Source organism: Hypanus sabinus, chromosome 9, assembly GCF_030144855.1.
Source record: "Hypanus sabinus isolate sHypSab1 chromosome 9, sHypSab1.hap1, whole genome shotgun sequence".
Lineage (NCBI taxonomy): Eukaryota > Metazoa > Chordata > Chondrichthyes > Myliobatiformes > Dasyatidae > Hypanus > Hypanus sabinus.
Window position 1 is genome coordinate 168,872,327 of NC_082714.1, and position 19,012 is coordinate 168,891,338.

Consider the following 19,012-nt stretch of genomic DNA (forward strand, 5'->3'; position numbering starts at 1 on the left):
CCTGCCAGCAGCTCCATCCAGTTTACTTAGGCCATCTCCTCTCTCGTACCACTGAAATTTCCCTTACTCCACTGCAATTCTGCTACATCAGACTTTCTCCCTATCAAATTTCAAGTTGAACACAATCATATTGTAATCACTGGTTCCTAAGGGTTATTTAACCTTCAGCCCTCTAATCACCTCCAGTTTGTTACATAACACCCAATCCAGAATAGCTGATCCCCTAGTAGGTTCAAACTGCTCTAAAAAGCCATCTCTTAGACATCCAACTCACTCTCTTGAGATCCATTACCAACCTGATTTTCCCAATCAACTTGCATGTTAAAATCTCCCATAACTACCATAACATGACTACCATAACTACCATAACTTTTGAGTCGCCTTTTCTATTTCCTGATGTAACCTGTGATCCACCTCCCAGCCACCGTTGGGAGGCCTGTATATAACTGCCATCAACGTCCTTTTACCCTTGCAGTTTCTTAACTCAACCCACAAGGATTAAACATCTTATGATCCTATGTCACATCTTCCTACTGATTTGATGCCATTCTTTACCAATAGAGCCACACCTCCCCCTCTGCCTATCTTTCTATCCCTCTGATACAATGTGTAACCTTGGATATTCAGTTCCCAACTACAACCATCCTTCACCCATGGTTCAGTGATGGCCTCAACATCATACCTGATAATCTGTAATAATGCAACAAGATCATCCACCTTATTTCTTATACTACGTGCATTTAGATACAACACATTGAGTAACGTATTTGCTATCATTTCTGATTCTGCATTCCTAATGATTTGATACTCAGCCTGTTGGCTGCAACTAAGTCCCATTACCTGCTGTCCTTCCTGACAATCTGACTTCATGCTATCTTTACTTTTTTACTATCCCTCCTATTCTGAGTCCCTTCACTCCAGTTCCCACCTCCACTGCCAAGTTAGTTTAAACCCTCCCCAACAGCTCTAACACACCTGCCTGCATGAATATTGGTCTCTCTTGGGTTCAGGTGCAACCCATCACTTTTGAACAGGTCATACCTCTCCCAGAAGAGACCCAATTATCCAAGAACCTGAAGCCCTGTCCCCTCCACCAACTTCTCAGCCATGCATTTATCTGCTAAGTCATCCTGTTTCTGCTCTCACTGGTGAATGGCACAGGCAGAAATCCAGAGATTACTACCCAGGAGGTCCTGCTTCTCAGCTTTCTACATAGCACTCTAAATTCTCTTTTCAGGACCTCTTTGCTTTTCCTTCCTATATCATTGGTACCAACATGTACCAAGACACCTGGCTGCTCCCCCTCCCTCTCCAAAATGTTGTGGATATGATCTGTGACATCCCTGACCCTGGCACCTGGGAGGCAACATAACATCTAGGTGTCCCGTTCACAACCACATAATCTCCTATCTGTTCCCCTCACTATCGAGTCCCCTATCACTAATGCTCCCTTCTTCTCTCGCTTTCCCTTCAGCACCACGGACCCATGCTTAGTGCCTATGACCCGTTCGCATGTTATTCTCCCAGGAGGTCATCCCTGACAAAAGTTTCCAAAGTGGTGTACGTATTTTTGAGGGGAATGGCCACAGGGAAGCTCTGAGCTAACTGCCTATTCACACTTCCATTTCTCCTGATAGTCATCCAACTACTTGCCTCCTGCCACTTCGGGGTGACTACTTCCCTGTAACTCTAATTGATTACCTCCTCATTCTCCCATACAAGCCGAAGGTGATCCAGTTGCTGCTCCAGATCCCTAACACAGTCTTCAAGGAGCTGCAGCCAGATGCACTTCACGTAGATGTAGTTCCCTGGGAGACTTGGTCTCCCAGTTCTCCGACATTTGGCACGAAAACACACCATAGCCATTTAAGTGGTTCAGTAAGAGAAGGACGAAAGATAAAAGGGAAACCTTAACAGATGCTTTACACAGAGCCAAAGCCTGTCAGTTCTACTCTCGCAGCTGGCCTACTCTTGATAGTGCCCCCCCCCCCCCCCCGCCAACTTATCCCTTCTCTACTTTTATTTAGTTTGCAGAGCTCTGTTGATGCCACTGACAGGCCACATACAATGGACAAATGCTGTGTCGAAGCTCCCTTTTTAAATAACCACCACTGACCTGTGAGAAATCCCTCTTGGTAGAGCTCTGTTGACACTGCTGATAGGCTATATACAATGGACAAATGCTCACAAAACTCACTTTTTAAATAACCACCGCTGACCTATGATGCACATTTTTTGGACATGATTCGATGCGTATGGCTTGAAATGTTTAGTTTTGGTTCAGTTTGTTTTCTTTTAATATTTGATAAGCTGGTTTAAAAAAGTCAGTTGATACACATTGACCTTTGGTTTCCACAGTCATTATGCATTGAGAATATTATGGAGCAACATTGCTGTCGAGAGTGAATTGTATACTTGCACATTGATCATTAAATATTGATTATTATCATTTGGATGTAAGGTGATCAGAACTCAACTAGATCACCATGACTCTTGGGGCCTTTAATAGAGAGTAGTTTCTGTGAGTTCACTTGTCATGCTTGCAGTGCATCACAAATCACTTTTCAGAAGCCTCTGTCTAGTACTTGCTTTAGAGCGGAGGTGCATGTGACTGAGTTCTTACTGCAAGAGTTCTCTTGTAAAACAGCTCAGCATCAGGTCTATCGACTTGATTTAGGCTGATCAATGATTATACCACTGTCCAAAAAGGCTCCAGAGCAACTTCCTCCCTTTCCTTGTATTTCATTCTTATTTCTGTTACGCTTTCTCTTTGTCATCATCATTACTTCTGAAGTTGAAACTGGAGTTTTTAATCTTGTATGTAAAGCATGGTATAAGTGTTCAAAAAGCCAACGAGTGACTTTCTATTCACTGGAGAAATAACAAATCTCACTATGTACAGCATGGGTTAGATTCTCCATCCATTATTTCTGTGGTTTAGCTGCACACACATTTTAGAACATAGAACATAGAATAGTACAGCACATTACAGGCCCTTCGGCCCACAATGTTCTGCCGACCCTCAAACACTGCCTCCCATATAACCCCCCCACCTTAAATTCCTCCATATACCTGTCTAGTAGTCTCTTAAACTTCACTAGTGTATCTGCCTCCACCACTGACTCAGGCAGTGCATTCCACGCACCAACCACTCTCTGAGTGAAAAACCTTCCTCTAATATCCCCCTTGAACTTCCCTCCCCTTACCTTAAAGCCATGTCCTCTTGTACTGAGCAGGGTGCCCTGGGTAAGAGGCGCTGGCTGTCCACTCTGTCTATTCCTCTTAATATCTTGTACACCTCTATCATGTTTCCTCTCATCTTCCTTCTCTCCAAAGAGTAAAGCCCTAGCTCCCTTAATCTCTGATCATAATCCATACTCTCTAAACCAGGCAGCATCCTGGTAAATCTCCTCTGTACCCTTTCCAATGCTTCCACATCCTTCCTATAGTGAGGCGACCAGAACTGGACACAGTACTCCAATTATGACCTAACTAGAGTTTTATAGAGCTGCATCATTACATCGCATCTCTTAAACTCTATCCCTCAACTTATGAAAGCTAGCACCCCATAAGCTTTTTTAACTACCCTATCTACCTGTGAGACAACTTTCAGGGATCTGAGGACATGTACCCCAAGATCCCTCTGCTCCTCCACACTACCAAGTATCCTGCCATTTACTTTGTACTCTGCCTTGGAGTTTGTCCTTCCAAAGTGTACCACCTCACACTTCTCCGGGTTGAACCCCATCTGCCACTTCTCAGCCCACTTCTGCATCCTATCAATGTCTCTCTGCAATCTTCGACAATCCTCTACACTATCTACAACACTACCAACCTTTGTGTTGTCTGCAAACTTGCCAACCCACCCTTCAACACCCCACATCCAGGTCGTTAACAAAAATCACAAAAAGTAGAGGTCCCAGAACAGATCCTTGTGGGACACCACTAGTCACAACCCTCCAATCTGTGTACTCCCTCCACCATGACCCTCTGCCTTCTGCAGGCAAGCCAATTCTGAATCCACCTGGCCAAACTTCCCTGGATCCCATGCCTTCTGACTTTCTGAATAAGCCTACTGTGTGGAACCTTGTCAAATGCCTTATTAAAGTCCATGTAGATCACATCCACTGCACTACCTTCATCTATATGCCTGGTCACCTCCTCAAAGTACTTTATCAGGCTTGTTAAACACAATCTGCCCTTCACAAAGCCATGCTGACTGTCCCTGATCAGACCATGATTCTCTAAATGCCCATAGATCATATCTCTACGAATCTTTTCCAACAGCTTTCCCACCACAGACGTAAGGCTCACTGGTCTATAATTACCTGGACTATCCCTACTACCTTTTTTGAACAAAGGGACAACATTCGTCTCCCTCCAATCCTCCGGTACCATTCCCGTGGACAACGAGGACATAAAAATCCTAGCCAGAGGTTCAGCAATCTCTTCCCTTGCCTTGTGGAGCAGCCTGGGGAATATTCCATCAGGCCCCGGGGACTTATCCGTCCTAATGTATTTTAACAAATTCAACACCTCCTCTCCCTTAATATCAACATGCTCAAGAACATCAACCTCACTCATATTGTCCTCACCGTCATCAAGATCCCTCTCAGTGGTGAATACCGAAGAGAAGTATTCATTGAGGACCTCACTCACTTCCACAGCCCCCAGGCACGTCTTCCCACTTTTATCTCTAATCGGTCCTACCTTCACTCCTGTCATCCTTTTGTTCTTCACATAATTGAAGAATGCCTTGGGGTATTCCTTTACCCTACTCGCCAAGGCCTTCTCATGCCCCCTTCTTGCTCTTCTCAGCCCCTTCTTAAGCTCCTTTCTTGCTACCCTATATTCCTCAATAGACCCATCTGATCCTTGCTTCCTAAACCTCATGTATGCTGCCTTCTTCCACCTGACTAGATTTTCCACTTCACTTGTCACCCATGGTTCCTTCACCCTACCATTCTTTATCTTCCTCACCGGGACAAATTTATCCCTAACATCCTGCAGGAGATTCTTAAACATCGTCCACATGTCCATAGTACATTTCCCTGCAAAAACATCATCCCAATTCACACCAGCAAGTTCTAGCCTTATAGCCTCATAATTTGCCCTTCCCCAATTAAAAATTTTCCTATCCTCTCTGATTCGATCCTTTTCCATGATAATGCTAAAGGTCAGGGAGCAGTGCCCATTGTTTCAGGCCCATTCCCATTTTAAGCTTTCATTTGTTATTTTGGCATCCTGACCAATGCATCCCACAGACAAAGAAGATTGATTATCAGTCTGCATATGAAATCTTACTGATGATCTTTTCCTGACACCCCCTGTAATTTCTGTTTTATTTTAGAGTGTCATATGTACAGAATTTTGCTTTAGGTTTAATAATAATTGTTGATAACATCAAAATAAAGTATTCTTCTCTGACAGATAAATGTTCTGTTGTTATTAACCAGGCACCAGGTGCGCCTATTGGGGAGATTTTTGCTAAACTGGAGATTTACATGTGGTTGGGAGTCACAAAATCAACTAAAAGCATCATGAACCGTCTGCCCAAGGAATATTTACCAGTCTATGATGAAGAGGCAAGAAAAGAGAGCCCACGGATGCTGCCACCTCTCAAGCTCAACAGTGACTGTGAGCTACAGTACAAAATGCTGAAGGAATGCTTATTGTGCCTGGGACAAGGTGGAAGGAGTGGGTGGTGGTGTTGGGTGCAGATGTTTAAAGTTGGCAACATAGGAGTGACTGTTCATGTTACACACTTAGGCCTAGATATCATCCACTACGGACAAGCTGAGCAGGATCTCACCTGCTGTGCACATGTTATAAGAGTTTAGTAGAAAGGAAACTGTTACAGTTTGTAATCAAATAGCTGTTTAATGTATTGTCCTTCAAATCGCCAAATCGCCACTCATGCGCTGAAGCCATACTGTCATATTAACTGAGAAAATTGTAAGCTTAGTTATTTGGGCATATAATCTCTTTTGTATCACAGACAGGGACTTTCATCTGCTGCTGTGAATTGAGGAGTTATAGGTTCATAGAGTCTATGACTCTACAGATTTTTAGTTCCCTTTGGCTGAATAATTATCTGACTACATCAAAACCCAAGCTCACTGCGTCAGAGATGCCTCCCACCACCAAGGAAGTCATGGTTGGCCTTTATTACAAAGGGAATTGAGTACAAGAGCAAGGAAATCCTCTTGCATTTGTACAGGGCCCTGGTGAGGCCACACCTGGAGTATTGTGTACAGTTTTGGTCTCCAGGGTTAAGGAAGGACATCCTGGCTGTAGAGGAAGTGCAGCGTAGATTCACAAGGTTAATTCCTGGGATGTCTGGACTGTCTTATACAGAGAGGTGAGGGAGACTGGGCTTGTACACGCTGGAATTAGGAGACTGAGAGGGGATCTGATTGCAACATATAAGATTATTAAGGGATTGGACAAGATAGAGGCATATATGTTCCAGATGCTGGGAGAGTCCAGTACCAGAGGGCATGGTTTGAGAATAAGGGGTAGGTCATTTAGGTCAGAGATAAGGAAAACCTTCTTCTCCCAGAGAGTTGTGGGGGTGTGGAATGCACTGCCTCGGAAGGCAGTGGAGGCCAATTCTCTGGATGCTTTCAAGAAGGAGCTAGATAGGTATCTTATGGATAGGGGAATCAAGGGATATGAGGACAAGGCAGGAACCAGGTATTGATAGTAGATGATCAGCCATGATCTCAGAATGGCGGTGCAGGCTCGAACGGCTGAATGGTCTACTTCTGCACCTGTTGTCTATTGTCTAGAATGGTGCAGCCTCCCTGCACCTTTGCTGGTTGGAATGAACTTACTGTAGAATGGGAGTAGCCTTGTTGCACCTTTGCCATTTGCAATGGGCTTTGCCAATTGGAATAAGCTCACTGTTACTGTAGATTTGTCTATGATCCCCTTTAATTCAGCCTGGGATCAGGACTGATCTTTTGCAATGACAGGCAGTCCCATCCAAACTGATGAGTGTCAAACAGTCAGGAAATGTTTGACTCTCATAAACAGAGAAAACCAACAGAGAAGTCAGCAGTGTAAAATATTTGTAGAGGAGTGATTGTTGGGAGATTTTAATTTCTGTAATCTTGAGAATTTTCTGAAATGTGTTTGGGTAAACTTCCTTCACTGGTATTGCCTAGAAACAGACCATTCAGTTCAACAAGTTTACATGACCTGTTGGCACTTGTGTATTAATTTAATCTCCTAGCATTTGGCTTGCAGTCTTCCGTGCTGAGGGGATTCAAGTCCTCATCTTGACTCTTCCTAAGTACTATCAGAGACCCACCTATAACCATCCTCCTAAGAAAAGGATTCCAGGAGCTACACACAAAACCTGGGAGGAACTCTGTGGGTCAGGCAGCATCTCCAGAGGGAAATGGAGAGTTTATATTTCCCTCCATAATGCATTCTAACCTGCTGAATTCCTTCAGCATGTTGTGCCCTGTTCCAGATTCCAACATCTGCTGTTTCCTTTGTTTCCAGGTACCTTCAACTCTGGTTGAAGAAGGTGCCCCTCAGATCTTCTAAATCTCTTCCCAATTACATTGTTGGATCTGTTTCTGTGGAACAAAGTGGACTGAGTGTCATTGAAAGAGTAATTGGAGAACAGGGATTGGGTCAGATTGATAATGAGGAAGGACACATAGAAACATGAAGTGGGAATTTGAAATTGGGATTAGGAGGATTCTTGCCAGGATAAAGAACCAAATCTTGGTACATTGGACTACAATATAACACCTTTAAAGATAAGACATTTTAAGTACAGGCTAGGTGCACACTCAACCAGGTGGAAAAGATAAAGGAATCAAAAGTAGTTGTCCCTGGATTACAAAGCAGGCAGAGAAGATGTTGATTAAACACCAGTGAGAATCAAACTAAGTATCGAAGAAACTCAATGAAGGATACGATTTTACTGGAGAGAGTGCAGAAGAGATTCTATGACAGGGTTCCCAACTTTTTTTTATGCCATGGACCCTTACCATTAACTGAGGGGCTCATGGACCACAGGTTAGGAACCCCTGTTCTATAGGATCACGAAACTCGGTGAAGGATGTGATTTTACTGGAGTGAGTGCAAAGGACTAACCTGTAGAAGTAGTAGAGGCCAGTTCAGTTGTGTCATTTAAGGTAAAATTGGATAGGTATATGGACAGGAAAGGAGTGGAGGGTTATGGGCTGAGTGCGGGTAGGTGGGACTAGGTGAGATTAAGGGTTCGGCACAGACTAGGAGGGCCAAGATGGCCTGTTTCCGTGCTGTGATTGTTATATGGTTATATGGTTAAATTATCTGCCGGAGAAACTCAGTGGAGAAAGCAGCATCTGAGGGAGGAAAGAAATGTCAATATTTCAGGTTGAAACTTTGATTCAGGCCTGGTTCTCTCCCTCAGATGGTGCTCAACCTGGTGAACTCCTCCAGCAGATTATTTGTTGCTCCAGGTTCCAGCCTTTGCAGTCTCCTTTGTTCCTAGATTCCTCAGGATGTTGTCTGGATTGGAAAGACTTCTGCTGAGGGGAGTGAGTGAGTGTGTGTGTGTGTGTGTGTGTGTGTGAGAGAGAGAGAACACAAACAGGAACAGGTTGGGCTAGTTTCCTCTGGTGTAAAAAAGGTTAAGAAGGTGACCTGACTAAAGTATATAAGATTATGAAAGTCATAGATGTGGTAGAGCAAGAAAGCATAGGTTTAAAGTGAGACAAAGGAGTTTTAAAGAGGATCTGAGGGCAGGAGAGTGGTTGATATATGGAATGCACTACCATAGGAGGTGGTGTAATCACTACCTTCAAGGCATTTAGAGAGGCACATAAAAGGGCAAGAAATGTATGGTCATATTATATGCTGATGAGATTTTTGTAGACAGTATGCCTCTTTCTGTGCTGTACAATTCTAGGAACTAATGACCCCCCCCCCCCCCACATAGAATCATAGAAAACCTACAGCACAATACAGGCCCTAATTACTTAGGGTTACCCATAGCCCTCTATTTTTCTAAGCACCATGTACCTATCCAAAAGTCTCTTAAAAGACCTTATCATATCTGCCTCCACCACCATTACCAGCAGCCCATTCCACACACTCACCAATCTCTGCGTGAAAAAACGTAACCCTGACATCTCCTCTGTACCTACTCCCCAGAGCCATCTTGTGGCAACCATTTCAGCACTGGGAAAAAGCCTCTGACTATCCACACGTTCAATGCCTCTCATCATCTTATACACCTCTATCAGGTCACCCCTCATCCTCGGTCACTCTTAGAAGAAAAGGCTGAGTTCACTCAACCTTGTTTTCATAATGCTTGCTCCCCAATCCAGGCAACATCCTTGTAAATCTCCTCTGCACCCTTTCTATGGCTTCTACATCCTTCCTGTAGTGAGGTGACCAGAACTGTGCACAACACCCCAAGTGGGGTCTGACCAGGGTCCTATGTAGCTGCAACATTACCTCTCGGCTCCTAAATTCACTTTTACGACTGATGAAGCCCAATACACCATTACGCCTTCTTAACCACAGAGTCAAACTGCACAGCTGCTTTGAGCATCCTGTGGACTTGGACCCCAAGATCCACACTGCCAAGACTCTTACCAATAATACGATATTCTGCCATCATATTTGACCTACCAAAATGAACCACCTCACGCTTATCTGGGTTGAACTCCATCTGCCACTTCTCAGCCCAGTTCTGCATCCTATCAATGTCCCGCTGTAACCTCTGACAGTCTTCCACATTATCCACAACACTTCCAACCTTTGTGTCATCAGCAAACTTGCTAACCCATCCATTCACTTCCTCATCCAGGTCATTTATGAAAAGCACAAAGAGTAAGGGTCCCAGAACAGATCCCTGAGGCACTCCACTGGTGACTGACCTCCTTGCAGAATATGACCCGTCTACAACCACTCTTTGCCTTCTGTGGGCAAGCCAGTTCTGGATCCACAATCTTTCTTAGTCCTATTTAATATTAAGCAGGTAATAAAATAAGTAGGGTTAATTAGAGTTTACAAAGGTATTTTTTTCATTGAGGCACAAGGAATTACTGGGATAATTAGAGAGTCGTAAAACAGTTGATGCCGTTCTTCTGTGAGGACTGAGTGCAAGATGTCAGATTTTGTATTGCTGTGAAGTGTCATTGAGAAGTACAGCACAGAAACAGGCCCTGTGTCGATCCTTCTACCCATCCACTCAAGTCCCATTGCCTGCATTAGGTCCATATCCTTCTGTACTGTGCCTATTTCAGTATCTGTCTAAATGCCTCAAATCCAGACATCGTATCTGATTGCACTATGTTCCCCAGCCGTGAGTTCCAGATACCAACCACTCTCCTGCCTGCTACATCCCCTTCTCTTCATTTTAGAACTATTCTCTTTTTTTTAATACCCCTACCCTTGGAAAAAGACTATCTGTCCTATCTTGCCTCTTATTAGGTCATCCCTCTGCCTCCTTCACTTGAGGGAAAACAACTCCACTCTGTCCAATCTCTCTCCATAATTGAGTTCCTGTAATCTAGGCAACATACTGGTGAATCTCCTATGCTCTCTCTCCAGGGCCAGGGTTTGAGGTTGATTTACAAGGCTCTTTGTTTTGTTTTATGTGACTGAATATCTTTTTCTTGCTGACAGACAACAGTTATTTCCAGCTGCGCGCTCACATGTACCAAGCCCGAGGATTGCTTGCAGCTGACCAGACTGGATTATCAGATCCCTTTGCAAGAGTTGTGTTTTCAACTCAGTGTCAATCAACCAGAGTAAGAAACTTGAATCAATGTAATGTTCATTTATATTATGTGTAATTAGTGCAGTTTTTGAAATTTTCAATATGCTTGGTCATGTGGCCCACATTCACTAATGTATGTTCAAACCTGAAGGATTTGGAATCTCTCAGTCTGGACTTAATGGTTATTTTTAAATTAGATGAAGAAAATACAGGGTTATTGAAATGCAGCTTAATTTCAGAATGAACGAAGGGAAGAACAGGTGCCTTGAGATGCAAGCACGGAATAGATTCCCGCTTCCTGTTCAGTCTGACATATTGATAGCATTATCCTTGCTAGGTACTGTCTGGGGAAGATGGAGATTGAACTTAGAACATGAAGTTTCAATATACTTTTGAAGGCCAGTGACAAATAACAATTCTCAGAGTCGGGTTTAATATTACCAGAAGATGTCATGAAATTTCTTAACTTTGTGGCAGCAGTAATAAAAGATCCTGTTAATCCTTGAAGTACAAACATGATTAGGCTGTTTTTGTCCAGTAACAGGAGTGATAAAAATAGTTCACAAACACTTTTTTACAGCAAGAAAAGCAGATGATTGCCCCTCATATTCTGGACAGGATATTCTGAGCTCCACATGGCATGCCATCTCCATATGGGAAGCCGTTGTGTCCTAATATAATTATACTACAGTGCAGGACAGTTACAGCCATTTTGACCCATCATGTTCATGGTGTCTCACTCAGTGAAAACTGTCTGCACCAAAGATTTTGCCAAATTAAACTAATTCAATCAGCCTGTGTACAGGATGATTCATATCCCTCTGTTCCCTACATGTGTAAATACCTGTCATATCTCATATATTTCTGGCAGTGAATTTAAACTTTCTCATTTTAATATATTCATCCTCTTGGGAGAATATATTAAAAGCAGAAACTTATGCCCCCTTATTTTCGACATCCTGACCCTGGAAATAGACTCTGATTAACTACCCATTCTTTACCTCTCACGGGGTGGTAGAATTGTAAAACACAGAAAATGCCATTGTGAACTATCTGGCCTATCTGTAATCCCATTTGCTTGCATTAATTCCATACCTATAAGACTATAAGACACAGGCGCAGAATTAGGCCATTCAGCCCATCAAGCCTGCTTCAAAATTTCACTATGGCTGATGCTGGACCCCTCAACCCCATAGGCTATCTTAGATTGGGTGTTCTGTAATAACCCAAGTCTTATTAAGGAGCTTAACATAAAGGAACACTTAGAAGACAATGATCATAAAATAATTGAATTCATGCAGCAATTTGAGAGAGAGAGAAGCATCTTTCTTATGTATCAGTATCGCAATGGAATAAAGGGAATTACAGAGGCATGAGAGAGGAGCTTGCCGGGGTGGATTGGAGGAGGATACAGGCAGGGATGATGACAGAACAGAGATGGCTGAAGTTTCTGTGAATAGTTCACAAGGTGCAGGATAGATATGTCCAACTGAGGACACAGATGTCTCAACTGGCAGGGGTAAGCAATCATAGCTGACAAAGGAAGTTAAGGATCACATAAAAACCAAGGGAATATAAGGTAGCATAAGTGAGTGGGAAGTTGAATGATTGGGAAGCTTTAAAATCCAACAAAAAACAACTAAAAAGCAATAAGAAGGGAAAAGATGAAATATGAGGGCGAACTAGCCAATAATACAAAGCAGGATACTAAAAGTTTTTCCAGTTATATAAAGAGTAAAAGAGAGGTGAGTTGATATTGGACCGCTGAAAAATGATGCTGATGAGGTAGTAATGTGGGACAAAGAAATGGGAGTTGAAATTTTTGGGTACTTTGCATCTGTCTTCACTGTGGAAGATACTAGCAGTGTGCCAGAGGTCTGCGTATCAGGGAGTAGGTGTGAATGGCATTGCTATTCGAAAAGAAAAATTGCGAGGCAAACTGAAAGGTCTTAAGGTGGATATGCAGATGATACTAAGGTAGACAATAGACAATAGGTGCAGAAGTAGACCATTCGGCCTTTCAAGCCAGCACCGCCATTCTGAGATCATGGCTGATCATCTACTATCAATACCCGGTTCCTGCCTTGTCCATATCCCTTGATTCCCCTATCCATAAGATACCTATCTAGCTCCTTCTTGAAAGCATCCAGAGAATTGGCCTCCACTGTCTTCTGAAGCAGTGCATTCCACACCCCCACAACTCTCTGGGAGAAGAGGTTTTTCCTTATCTCTGTCCTAAATGTCCTACCCCTTATTCTCAAACCAAGCCATCTGGTACTGGACTCTCCCAGCATCTGGAACATATTTCCTGCCTCTATCTTGTCCAATCCCTTAATAATCTTATATGTTGCAATCAGATCCCCTCTCAATCTCCTTAATTCCAGCGTGTACAAGCCAAGTCTCCCTAACCTCTCTGCATAAGACAGTCCGGACATCCCAGGAATTAACCCCGTGAATCTATGCTGCACTTCCTCTACAGCCAGGATGTCCTTCCTTAACCCTGGAGACCAAAACTGTACACAATACTCCAGGTGTGGTCTCACCAGGGCCCTGTACAAATGCAAAGGGATTTCCTTGCTCTTGTACTCAATTCCCTTTGTAATAAAGGCCAACATTCCATTATCCTTCTTCACTGCCTGCTGCACTTGCTCATTCACCTTCAGTAACAGATGAACAAGGACTCCTAGATCTCTTTGTATTCCTCCCTTACTTAACTTTTCACCATTCAGATAATAATCTGCTCCTAAAGTGGATAACCTCACACTTATTCACATTAAACATCATCTGCCAAGTATCTGCCCACTCACTCAGCCTATCCAAGTCACCCCGAATTCTCCTAACATCCTCATCACATGTCACACTGCCACCCAGCTTAGTATCATCAGCAAACTTGCTGATGTTATTCTCAATGCCTTCATCTAAATCATTGATGTAAATCATAAACAGCTGTCGTCCCAATACCGAGCCCTGTAGCACCCCACTAGTCACCACCTGCCATTCCGAGAAACACCCATTCACCGTTACCCTTTGCTTTCTATCTGCCAACCAGTTTTCTATCCATGTCAATATCTTCCCCCCAATGCCATGAGCTCTGATTTTACCCACCAATCTCCTATGTGGGATCTTATCAACTGCCTTCTGAAAATCGAGGTACACTACATCCACTGGATCTCCCTTGTCTAACTTCCTGGTTACATCCTCAAAAAACTCCAATAGATTAGTCAAGCATGATTTGCCATTGGTAAGTCCATGCTGGCTCGGTCCAATCCTATCACTGCTATCTAGATATGCCACTGCTTCATCTTTAATAATGCACTCTAGCATCTTCCCCACTACTGATGTTAGGCTGACAGGATGATAGTTCTCTGTTTTCTCCCTCCCTCCTTTCTTAAAAAGTGGGATAACATTAGCCATTCTCCAATCCTCAGGAACTGATCCTGAATCTAAGGAACATTGGAAAATGATTACCAATGCATCCGCAATTTCCAGGGCCACCTCCTTTAGTACCCTAGGATGCAGACCATCTGGACCTGGGGATTTGTCAGCCTTCAGTCCCATCAGTCTACTCATCACCGTTTCCTTCCTAATGTCAATCTGATTCATTTCCTCTGTTACCCTATGTCCTTGGCCCATCCATACATCTGGGAGATTGCTTATGTCTTCCCTAGTGAAGACAGATCTAAAGTACTTATTATATTCTTCTGCCAATTCTCTGTTTCCCATAACAATTTCACCCAATTCATTCTTCAAGGGCCCAACTTTGTTCTTAACTATCTTCTTTCTCTTCACATACCTAAAAAAGCTTTTGCTATCCTCCTTTATTTTCCTGGTTAGCTTGCGTTTGTACCTAATTTTTTCTCCCCGTATTGCCTTTTTAGTTAAGTTCTGTTCCTTAAAAATTTCCCAATCATCTGTCCTCCCACTCACCTTAGCTCTGTCATATTTCCTTTTTTTTAATGCTGTGCAATCTCTGACTTGCTTTGTCAACCACTGTGGCCCCTTTCCCCCCTTTGAATCCTTCCTTCTCTGGGGGATGAACTGATTTTGCACCTTGTGCATTATTCCCAAGAATACCTGCCATTGCTGTTCCACTGTCTTTTCCATTAGGATATCGGTCCAGTTAACTTTGGCCAGCTCCTTCCTCATGGCTCCATAGTTTCCCCTGTTCAACGGCAACACTGACACCTCCGATCTGCCCTTATCCTTCTCAAATTGCAGATAAAATCTTATCATATTATGGTCACTACCTCCTAATGGCTCCTTTACTTCAAGATCGCTTATCAAATCCTGTTCATTACACAAGACTAAATCCAGAATAGCCTTGTCCCTGGTCGGCTCTCGTACAAGCTGTTCTAAGAATGCATCCCGTAGGCACTCTACAAACTCCCTATCCTGTGGGCCAGCACCAACCTGATTCTCCCAGTTCACCTGCATGTTGAAATCCCCCATAACTACTGCGACATTACCTTTGCCACATGCCAATGTTAACTCCCTATTCAACTTGCACCCAATATCCATGCTACTGTTTGGTGGCCTGTAGACAACACCCATTAGGGTCTTTTTGCCCTTACTGTTCCTCAGTTCTATCCACACAGACTCTACTTCTCCTGATCCTATGTCCCCCCTTGCAAAGGACTGAATCTCATTCCTCACCAACAGGGCCACCCCACCCCCTCTGCCCACATTTCTGTCCCTACGATAGCATGTATACCCTTGTACATTCATTTACTAGGTCTGATCTCCCTGCAGCCCTGTCTCTGTTATCCCAACAACATCATAGTTACCCATTCGCACCTGAGCTTCAAGCTCATCCGCCTTATTTCTGACACTTCGTGCATTCAGATATAGAATTTTTAGCCCATTTCTCCTCTCTCTGTTTAAATTGCTGCCTATTGTGCTTAACCCAGCTCCCCGAACTCCCATCGGGCTATACGCCCCTTGAATTTTGTTGTCCTTCCTAAATTTACTTATTCTTTCTGCACATTTAACTCCATGTTCTGTCAGACCACCCCTCTGTACACGTGTCCTCCTTATCACTTGTTCTGCCTCACCTTTCTCTACTACACACTTAATATTTCAGAACCGTGTAGTCCCCACCTGTCCTTTATTCTTCATCTCGCTATCCTCTCGCATTCTGGATCCCTGCCCCCTGCAAATTTAGTTTAACCCCCCCCGAGCAACACTAGCAAACTTTCCTGCAAGAATGTTAGAACCGCTCCAGTTCAGGTGTAAACCGTCCCGTCGGAACAGATCCCACCTTCCCTGGAACAAAGCCCAATTATCTAAAAACCTGAAGCCCTCCCTCCTGCACCATCCCCTCAGCCATGTATTAATCCGTATAATCCTTCTGTTTCTTGCCTCACTCGCATGTGGCACAGGTAGCAATCCTGAGATTGTTATCCTGGAGGTCCTGCCCTTCAGCTTCACACCTAACTCCCTGAACTCACTTCACAGGACCCCCTCACTCATCCTACCCATGTCATTGGTCCCTACATGGACCACAACATCTGGGTTCTTGCCCTCTCTCTCGAGAATAATCTGCACCCGATCTGAGATGTCCTGGACCCCGGCACCATGGAGGCAACATAGCATCCAAGTCTCCCGATCTTCCCCACAAAATCTCCTATCCACCCCCTGACTATAGAATCCCCTATCACTATCACTCTCTTCTCTTCCCTCCTCTCCTTCCTGGTCGAGGGTCCAACTTCAGTGCCAGAGACAGGACCACTGCAACTTGTTCCTGGTAGGTCATCCCCACCAACAGTATCCAAAACGGTATACTTATTGTTGATGGGAAAGGCCACAGGTGTGCTCTGCTCTCTCTGTCTGCTCCCCCTTGCCTCTCTTGACAATCACCCATTTGTCTACCTCCTGTCTTTTTGGTGTGACTATCTCCCGATAACTCTTATCTATCTCTGCCTCTGCCTCCCGAATGATCCATAGTTCATCCAGCTCCAGCTCCAACTCCCTAACTCGGTCTGATAGGAGCTGCAGCTGGATGCACCTTTTGCAAGTGTGGTCATCAGGGACAACTGTGTTGACCATGATGTCCCACATACTGCATACAGAGCACACCACTGCTCTAACTGTCTCCCCCATTACTTGATCCCAGATTAGTCAGAAGGTAGGTGGTGTTGTGGATAATGAAGGAGGTTTTCAAAGCTTACTGAGAGATTTAGGCCAATTAGAAGAGTGGCCTGAATGATGGCAGATGGAGTTTAATGCTGATAAGTGTGAGGAGCTACATTTTGGTAGGAATAATCCAAATAGGACATACATGGTAAATGGTAGGGCATTGAAGAATGCAGTAGAACAGAGTGATCTAGGAATAATGGTGCATAGTTCCCTGAAGGTGGAATCTCATGTGGATAGGGTGGTGAAGAAAGCTTTTGGTATGCTGGCCTTCATAAATCAGAGCATTGAGTATAGGAGTTGGGATGTAATGTTAAAATTGTACAAGGCATTGGTAAGGCCGAATTTGGAGTATTGTGTACAGTTCTGGTCACCGAATTATAGGAAAAATATCAACAAAATAGAGAGAGTACAGAGAAGATTTACTAGACTGTTACCTGGGTTTCAGCACCTAAGTTACAGGGAAAGGTTGAACAAGTTAGGTCTTTATTCTTTGGAGCGTAGAAGGTTGAGGGGGGACTTGATAGAGGTATTTAAAATAATGAGGGGGATAGATCGAGTTGATGTGGATAGGCTTTTTCCATTGAGAGTAGGGGAGATTCAAACAAGAGGACATGAGTTGAGAGTTAGGGGGCAAAATTTTAAGGGTAACACGAGGGGGAATTTCTTTACTCAGAGATTGTTAGCTGTATGGAATGAGCTTCCAGTAGAAGTGGTAGAGGCAGGTTCAGTATTGTTATTTAAAGTAAAATTGGATAGGTATGGAAAAGAATGGAGAGGAAAGGAATGGAGAGTTATTGGCTGAGTGCCGGCCAGTGGGACTATGTGAGTGTAAGCGTCGGCATGGACTAGAAGGGCCGAGATGGCCTGTTTCCGTGCTGTAATTGTTATATGGTTATATGTTATATGGTTATAAGTCGCCTGGACCAAATGGTACTGAGGGAAGCTGCTGAAGAGATAATGGATGCATTGGTCATGATCTTTCAAGAATCACTTGATTCTGATGTAGACATAGAGGACTGGAAGATTGCAAATATCAATCCACTCTTTGAGAAGGGAGGAAGGCAAAAGAAAGGAAATTATAGTCCAGTTAGCCTAATCCCGTTGATTGGGAAAGTGTTGGAGTCTATTATCAAGGATGAGGTTTCAAGGTACTGGGAGACTAATGATAAGATAAGTCAAAGTCAGCATGGTTTCTGTCATGGGAAATCTTGCCTGACAAATCTGTCACAGTTCTTTGAGGAAGTAAGTAACAGGGTGGACAAAAGAGAGGCAGTGGATGTCATTTACTTGGATTTTCAGAAGGCATTTGATAAGGTGCCACACATAAGGATGCTTAACAAAATAAAATCCTATGGTATTCCTGGAAGGATACTGGCAAGGATAGAGGAATGGCTGACAGACAGGAGGCAGTGAGTGGAAAAAAGGGGGCCTTTTCTAGATAGTTGCCAGTGACTAGTGGTATTCCTCAGTGGTCAGTATTGAGACTGCTACTTTTCACATTTTCAGTGATTTGGATAATGGAATTGATGGCTTTGTGGCAAAGTTTGCTGATGTTACAAAGATAGGTGGAGATGTGGGTAGTGCTAAGGAAACAAAACAACTACAAAAGGACTTAGACAAATTTTAAGAATGACCAAAATTGTGGCAGATGGGATATACAGTGTTGGGAAATATATAACCATATAACAATTACAGCACGGAAACAGGCCATCTCAGCCCTTCTAGTCCGTGCCAACACTTACACTCACCTAGTCCCACTGGCCCGCACTCAGCCCATAACCCCCCCCCCCCCCCGTTCCTTTCCTATCCATATACCTATCCAATTTTACTTTAAATGACAATACCGAACCTGCCTCTACCACTTCTACTGGAGTGATATGATAATGGACTTTGGTAAAGGAAACAATAGTGCAGACTATTATCTAATTTGTGAGAAGGTTCAAACATCAGAGATGCAGAAGGACTTGGGAATCCTTGTGCAAGACTCCCAGAAAGTTAATTTACAGGTTGAGTCTGTGGTCAAGAAGGCAAATGCAATGTTGGCATTTCTTTCAAGGGGTATAGAATATAAAAGCAAGGAGATAATGCTGAGACTTTATAAGACACTAGTAAGTATTGTCAACAGTTTTGGGCCCCATATCT

At 43.6% G+C, this 19,012-nt stretch overlaps 1 protein-coding gene across 5 annotated transcripts in view; it reads left to right on the plus strand.

Annotated features, from left to right (window-relative positions):
• The window catches only part of fer1l4 (fer-1 like family member 4), a 397,456-nt gene that overhangs the window by 171,251 nt on the left and 207,193 nt on the right, over positions 1–19,012 (plus strand). For all 5 annotated transcript variants that reach the window (XM_059981120.1, XM_059981116.1, XM_059981117.1 and 2 more), the window contains 2 exons: positions 5,457–5,637; positions 10,642–10,766. In XM_059981120.1, the coding sequence (XP_059837103.1) occupies positions 5,457–5,637; positions 10,642–10,766 (306 nt within the window). The remainder of the gene's footprint in view (positions 1–5,456; positions 5,638–10,641; positions 10,767–19,012) is intronic.